General features: G+C 30.4%; 1 protein-coding gene across 1 annotated transcript in view; it reads left to right on the forward strand.

Annotated features, from left to right (window-relative positions):
* Nucleotides 1–8,668, forward strand: part of LOC106478344 — a 56,313-nt gene that overhangs the window by 9,021 nt on the left and 38,624 nt on the right. Inside the window, exons 2-4 of the mRNA XM_022381941.1 lie at nucleotides 1,898–2,005; nucleotides 3,010–3,228; nucleotides 4,088–4,309. Of these exons, the coding sequence (XP_022237649.1) occupies nucleotides 1,898–2,005; nucleotides 3,010–3,228; nucleotides 4,088–4,309 (549 nt within the window). The remainder of the gene's footprint in view (nucleotides 1–1,897; nucleotides 2,006–3,009; nucleotides 3,229–4,087; nucleotides 4,310–8,668) is intronic.

The following is an 8,668-nucleotide window of genomic DNA, read 5'->3' on the forward strand; positions in this document are numbered from 1 at the left end:
AATAGTCGATCAGTCTCTAAGGCCATCCAATCAGTGTGCTGTTTCTAATGGTAGGGCAAATAGGATTTTAGGTTGTGTCTACAAAAAATATTGAATGTTAGTCTAAAGAGGTTATAATTTCATTGTACAGGTCACTTGTTAGGCCACATTTGGAATATTGTGTTCAGTCTTGAGCTCCTTACCTTAGGAAAGACATTGAATTGTTCGAAAGGGTTCAGAGAAGGGTTACTAGAATGGTGCCTGGGATGGAGCGGTTGTCATATGAGGAGAGGCTGAAATCTCTCAAATTGTTTTCTCTTTAAAAAAGAAGAATTAGGGGAAATCTGATTAAGGTGTTTAAGATTGTAAAGGGAATTGTTAGTGTTGATGCATCATCTTTTTTATATTTAATAATGAGAATAGTAGAACTATGGGACACAAATATAAATTTGGGCAAGTTAGGAGTCATCTTCAGCTAAGATAGTTTCATTTTTCGTAGAGGGTGGTTGGCTTTTGGAATGATTTGCCTTCAGATGTTGTAGAAGCAGTAAATATGAGTGAGATTAAGAAAAGGCTTGATAAGTATATGAATGATAAGGGCTGGGTTTATTTATTTTTTTAATTAATTTAATTTAGAGGATGGAACAGTCTAGATGGACCAATAGGTCCCATGTTGTCCCAAAACATTATGTTATATCTATTTGCATCATAACTTTATGGAAACCAGTGTTGGGTCAAATCAATATAAAATATGAAAGAAGGGGTAAATTTGAAACTTCTGTTAGAAATAGTTAATGAACATACTAAAATTCAGTTTTAAAAAATTGATACTTATTGTTCATATTGGCAGTTAAAAAATGCAAGCAACAGACTCTGTACATTCTACATTAATTTTTATATATATAGTTTAATATTAACAATTCATCCATTTACACTTAGCATTCTTTCATCAACTGACTTATTTCACTTACACTTAATTAAATATTCTATGATTAATTTTGGAATTCCAGTTACTCCGGTACTATTATAATAAGCTGTATCAATAAAATTATAGCAAATGTGGATTAAAGTTATTTTTTGATAACTTATATAAGCTACAAATCTACAAGTGGTTTAAAGGACATGCACTGTCTTCAGATATTTTTTTTATTCAAAATCTTATATTAAAATATTTTGATGTTGGCCTTGAAAAATTGATGATATTTGTTATGTCTCAGTACCATTTTCACATTTATAGCTTAATGTAATATTTTTAAAAGCCAAACCTATTACTTAATACTCTGTACCCCCTGTAACACTTGCAGTTTCATGTAATTCTGATTACATAAATTGTATACATATTAATGCTTTTATAACATATTTATAGATACTAGTTAGTGCTACTATAACGTGCATTCTACAAACATATTTACACTATAGTGTGCAGTCTACACAGATACTATTATCATCACCGTTTTAACTTTCATTTATTTGCAATTGGTGCCATTTATTATAAATAATGCTATTTAAATAAATAAAATACAAATACCATTACATAATGTTTTTGTGGCAAATATAATGTAAATGAAATAAATTCCAACAATCAAAACTAGCACAATTATAACCTAAATTTAAGGTACACTTTTGGAACACACAGTTATTATTATTATTATTTGCTGAACAAAAATGCGGATAGATATAAATTATTTACCAAGAAATTATGTTTTAGTGAATCATTAAAATGGTGATGATGATGATAGTATCTGTGTAGACTGCACGCTATAGTAGCACCTACTAGTTTTACTGTATTACAAGAACCATTATTTTTATGTTAAAACTTAAAGTTAGCAGTATTTTGTGGTGGTTTACTGGTACTATATTTACATATTATTTTACTATAATAGTTTGCAGTAACTGATATTTGGGTATTAATTTACAGGTAGTAATCTTACTACTATTATCACATGTCGGATGGAATGGACCTTCAACTACCACAATTTCATGTTCAAGAGAAAAATCACGAATTGTACGCAATATAATACAAAAGGTAAGATGTTTATACAGTGATAAATGGATGATTTTAATTGCTGTGTTACAGATGCTATTTTATGTTGCTTAGTTGTACATGGTAGTGTTAGATAGGAAGATGCTGCATGCTCAGAAAAGATGACAGACTGTTTTCATATTCTTTTAAAATATATTCAGCATTTGAGTGTATAAAGTCAAGAATATTTTCTTATTAAAATAACAAATCTTTGTACAGTTTTCATTGCTTTTTTTCTATCTGATATTAAAGTGATTAGTAAATAATAAAATTATCTAAAGCTCAGACAAGAAACTTTTAAGCATTTTTGGGAAAACTTGATATAATTGTATACAAATTTTTTCAATGTTTTTGAGTTAAAAAAAAGTTAATAGTAAATTAGCATGCAATTCATGCTGTTTCAGTTAGGTTGTGAGTATGATTTATACACAATAGGAGGTAACTTTAATTAAACTTGATATAACTTCCACAGAATATGGTTGATATGCATTAAACTTAATATGTTAGAAGGGTTAACATGTTTTAGAATTGAATATAGTTTTTACAGAATGTGGTCTTAAATTCATGAAATGTGCTAATTTTGATGAGGTGTGAGTGAATTTCATGTAACTTAATACAAGTTTTACAGAATGAACTTTGAACTTTAATATACAAGTAGCTGATTTTGTTTAACAAAATAATTGATGCATTATATTAATAAGTACTAGAGCAGTGGTGAAAAATGCTTTTAATTAAGCTTTATGTACTTCAATTTATATAACTAAAAGAATGAAATATAAATGATAATTTTGGAAGGTTGGTCTTGTCTCACTTGTATTTTTGATGTTATTATCTTCAATAAGTTAAGTTTACTTATTCAGCAATATATTAAATCATCACTGTCTGTTGCATTTTTTGGTGCTCAAACAATAAAGTACTTTATCAAAACTAAATGGTGCTTTAGAAATTGTTTATATAATATCTATAAAACATTCATCACTTGTACTTCATTATTCTATGTATTTTAGAAAGTACTTCCTGTTCTCAGTAAGTACAGAGTATCACTACCATTAGACTGTCCATTCCACAAACAACGAGATGTATTTTGGTGGCCTGATGAGATCACTGATTCAGAACACAATGAATGGACATGTCCAGCCTGTGGTCAGAAGTTCCACTGTGAGGAAAGATTGGCCTCCCACTGGGATGACACTCATGTTACAGTCCCTGACAAGGCATATGTTCAGGTAGACTTCTATCTCTCCTTTCTAAACTGCAAAGTCAGAGGAAAATATTTATTTAACACTAATTTGTATAGCTTATAGTTAGAATTTAATATTTTATTCTGACAAAAAAAAAACTTCATTTTTCTTTAATCTTACTTTATGTTGTGAATAATTTATCTGTTTATATAAAGAAAAACATTTTCAAGGCTCACTTAGGCTCCAAACAATTTCTTTGAAGAGAATAGATATTTTCTGTATTTAAATATTTCCCTAATTAACTATCTGTTTTTTGTATGATCATCAAGAATTGCCTAATCTTTTTAACAAGAATTACAAAATTAACATCCACTGAAGATTATCATAATGAAACCTTTGATTATTTTACCTTCATCCCAATCATTAATATTAATATTTAGAATATATTTGGATAACTTACAGAAGGATCTATTAAATATGGATCTATATCTGAGAAGGATCTATGTCTCTTCATTAAGTATATTACTTCAGACAAAATTTGTGAAACTAAAACATATCAATGAAACCTACACCTTGTAACATGGTCAAAATTAAAATATAAATTATTATTAAGCACAATAGTGGGTGTGTCTGATAAGACAGTGTGAGAAGATATAAAATTATTTAGTCTCATTCAAGCATTTTGAAAACATGATTATTGCTTAGCAATACTATTCAAATACAAATTTCAGTGATTTCTTTTTTTTTATGTATATTTAATATATTTGCTATGTAATACACATTGGCATACTATTCAGTGAAAATGAGATGAATAACAAATGGTGGCTCAACTTTAATTACATCTATATCAAGATTTTTCAATGGCTCTAATATTAAATTAGCCATTTTTATTATTTTATTTTAGACAGAAGATGCAGTGTGTTTGTCTGACTTCTGTGACATAATGAGGTGTGGCGTCATGGAGTTTCGGTTGCTTAAAAGAGGATGGTTACAGAAACTTGTCCCTACTAAAGAGCTTTCCACATCTTCAAGTAAAACAGAGGATTCATCAAGTTCTAAGATAAAGAAGCATCATAAAAGAGATTGCAATGAGAAACACATGGAAACCCTTCAACATAAATGTAGGGTGAGTTGATACCTTTAAATTTTTGCTGAGTTTTGAATACCCATTTCTTATGTTAGAGATAAAAGCTTATTATGTATAGTAAATTGAAATCTAGGGTTGAAGTCTTACTCTGGGAGTTACTTTAGTGTGCTTGAATGGTTTGGAATAGTTTGAGTCAGCAGTTGTACCTAAGGAGAAATCTATCTGGTACAAGCACGTGTTGTAATTGAATCAAACTTCTTGTTTTTGCACTATGTGAGTGTTGTATAAATATTGTAGTAGAGGAATGGTCGTGCAGGTTCACTTGTGATTGAACTTGTAAAGATGCAAACACCTGAGGTGAAGTCAAACATCACAAAGATAATTTTTTTATAAAACTTAAACTCACATCAGACATTTACAAATACACTTTAGGCTTTAGAATTATTGGATTATGTTTAGCTCAAAAAGTTATTTAGGTTAAAGAAAGCTAGTTGATTATTGGTCAAAGGTCTACTACAATTAGGTAAATCTTCATGTTGCCACTGTACTGTTGAAGGTATAATTGTTTGTAAACTATTATAAATTTACTTGTGATTGAATGTGAAAAAGAGAGTTGAAAAGAAATGCTAGAAAACATAGAGTATGTATAGATAATTGTGATTTATTATTTCTTTGATTTGCATGAGCAAAAATATTGGTTGTTTTGTTATTAAACTTATAATTAGATTATATTAAGTAACCATGATATAAAAATCAATTTTTTTATTATTAGGAAAAAAGAAAGAATTAAAATATGCCCCTATTTATAATGTATAGTACAGAAATTTTACAGTAGAGAATTAAAACTGAACTTACAGATAGATATATGTTAGTATACAATGTATATTTTACGAAACAAAATAATTAGTATTTTTAGTATGGCATGTTTTATTATACACTATGTTTATAAAAGCCGAAGTCACGAGTCTTCTTTAATTTGCAGATTACTGCATTCCTTGTTCCTCAGTATGTAGTTTGTATCTTTTGCTGGAAAATCTTTAGAATTGAATGAACCATAAAGGTTACCTTTTCTAGTTTGTTTGTTATGATTGACCAATAATTAATTGTCAAAATATTAACCAAACATTTGATGGATCCCAGAAAATTGTCAATTTTTGGAATATTCTATTATTGTATACATCACTAATTACAATAAATTCTGAAAATCAAAGAAAGAGTTCATGGTTTAATATGCTCTTCATAACATAATCATTCTTCTTTCTATGTAAAGTAAAAATCAAGTGGTTATAACCATGCTGTGGTTAAACATAAAGCAGATTGTAGTTTTTAATATCATTATCCATAACTTCTGATCAACAATTGAGCTAACTCTGTAGACCATAACTATAAAATACTCATGTAGTCAAACTGTGTAAAAAAAACATTAAACAAGTAGTGATTCATAATAACACTATTACACAGCCAAGTTATTGTAAAGAATAAAACAGGTAGTGGGTCAATCCAGGGGTCATAATATCTTTATAGTATAATAAAGTATAAAGCCATTGGTGATTTGTTTAAAGTGGTCTTTCACTCATTGAATGAAATTATTTTTGGAGGGTGGGAGAGAGTATGGGGAGTTAATAGGACCTAAAAAATCTGCTTACAAGATATATATATATAGCACTGTTAGTAATTACAGAAATAATTAATTAAAAAGGGTATAAAATGCAGTTATTATGGGATTGCTCCTCCTCTATTATGTGAAAAAGTATTATTGATAGTTTCCACTGTAATTGACTGACATCTAACCAATCAGACAGTGTAATACCAGCATAATGCCTCCAGAAGTGAAGGTAATCACACTGTTCTGAGCAGTGGTATTACGATTGTGCTTATGGCTCCGAGGATATAAATGCCACATGACAAACATGTAGAAGTAAAATATTTGGCTGAATGCATCTCCAAGCAACTATTGAGGCAAAATTTCATGGTCCAATAGAGGCTACATGGAAATTGATAAAATATTTGACTTTTTGCCTCTATTTGTAAAGATGTCATGTTAGTTATGTGGCAAATCTCCATATATGAACCACTATAAGAGATTTAAACATTACTTCTTATATCTGTTTATGTGATGTAATAAAGGAACATTAGTACCGAAATAAACTTAACTTTTATTTTTCTGTACATTTCTAATTTCTTTATGAAATGTCATACATGTTTCTCTGAAGTAAGATGTCTTAAGAGTAAGAGTTTAATCAAGCAAAGCAAGATTTCTAGAGAGGAGGCTTTTCCAAATGTGGAGTATTGTCTTAAGGATAACTAAATTATCACAATTTAACATTTTTTTGTTTTCCTTTAGTGCTCTATACACATTGATTCTAAACATACAGAACATACAAATTCAGTATTATGGTTGATTGGCCTATTGCATTTGGATACAGTAATGCATTGTATACAGTGCTTAAGAAGATATTTAGACTTTAAACTAGTATTATTGGTATGTTTTCCATTCAAACCAAGTTTTAGGCTTTAAATTTGATTTCACAATAGAAAAGCATGTTGTAGACTGAAGTGTACTTATCCATACACTGATTAGTCACCTCCACCTAATATCAGGGTGAACCTCCTTTCACTGCAGTAAAAGCTTGAACTATGCTTGTATAACATTATAAGATGCTTGAGCATGTCTTGTTTGGTAATATAGGTCATTCATGTAAGAGTATAGAAAGAAATTGCTTCAAAAGTTTGGCAAATTTGATATTCAAGCTCTTTTGGAAATTCCTTAGTTTGGTTAAAATTCAGTGATTGTACTGGTTTAGGAAGATGAAGTTATTGTCATACTATTTAAAAGAATGTTGGACAGCACTGTGGATTATTTCAAAATTGACTTGAAAGAGACTTTTTTTTTTAATCAGTTTGAAGTTTAACATTCTGCCTAAGGTTGATCAGTAACAACGTTAGATATACCTTTATATCTTACTTGCCCTTCTAAAGGAACCAAAGAACTCGTCAAATATAATTGATACTTGTTTTTCCTCAATTCTTTAACTCCTCAGATGTCAGGAGAATGTTTCATACACTTTTACAGCACTTTCAGAACCTTCCACTGTTTGAATAATACAAGAAAGACTTTAGTATTCTCAAATACTGACTTACCTTACAGGTAAGAATAAACCACAAATAAAAGGAGGAATGGCAAAAGATATTATGCAGAATTACTCTTAATTTCTGACCCTGACTGAATTGAATAAAGACAATGTTAAGATAAATTCAAAGCAGCTTTTATTTATTTTCTACACAATAAAGATGACAGAAACAAGACAGTACTACCAACTATCTGATATTTGGATCTTTATTCAGATCTGAAGGAAAGCCTATTTTAGCCTGAAAGAATATGATGAATTTATACAGAGAAGCAATAGCAATATCCTTCCTAGAGTGTATGTGCTACCCACACCCTTTCTTGTTATACCATAAATAAAAATAGGGCAGTCATAATCCTCCAGTTTTTCTAAATCTGCTGCATGCTTGATATTTTTATAGCAGCCACCAAATTATGCTCTTCATTGAGAGAAGGTAAGTGATCTGTGACAGTAACTACAACCAGCAAGTTATCCACATACTACACCATAACTACTGTAAAAGGTACGTGAAACATTAGGTGAAAATGAAATGTTCACCCTTCTGTGTTAGAACAGAAAAGAAACACCTAATATGTTTGACGTACCACAGGGTCAGTGTCAACAATTTTTGTCTAAGCACCATCATAAATATGTTTTTCTGTTTGCATCTGAGATGATTAGTGTTCTTGATTGTTATATGACATTTGTTATGATATCCATGGTGTGGCACAGTTAAAGCAGTTGAAAACTGAATATTTTCATTGAATCACTCAATCTGGTCACATCCTGCTGTTACACTAATAAAGCCTGTTCAGCCATGTTGTCCCTTGATCAGTTACCAATGGTTGGCGGCCACAGTTTTCCTTAGTAAAAGACATATTCTGTGTCAGTTGGTTTTCTTGATAGTGATGAACAGCTGGCCACATCCTGTTGTTGCACTAATAAAGCCTGTTCAGCCATGTTGTCCCTTGATCAGTTACCAGTGGTTGGTGGCCACAGTTTTCCTTAGTAAAAGACATATTCTGTGTCAGTTGGTTTTCTTGATAGTGATGAACAGCTGGCCACATCCTGCTGTTGCACTAATAAAGCCTGTTCAGCCATGTTGTCCCTTGATCAGTTACCAGTGGTTGGTGGCCACAGTTTTCCTTAGTAAAAGACATATTCTGTGTCAGTTGGTTTTCTTGATAGTGATGAACAGAAATGGTCTTTACTAAAAATGCTCCTGTTAGATGAACATTCACTAATATATTACTTTTTAAGTAGTACACATACTCTCTTGTCTAGTGCTTTG

This window comes from Limulus polyphemus, unplaced genomic scaffold (assembly GCF_000517525.1).
Source record: "Limulus polyphemus unplaced genomic scaffold, Limulus_polyphemus-2.1.2 Scaffold201, whole genome shotgun sequence".
Classification (NCBI taxonomy): Eukaryota; Metazoa; Arthropoda; class Merostomata; order Xiphosura; family Limulidae; genus Limulus; species Limulus polyphemus.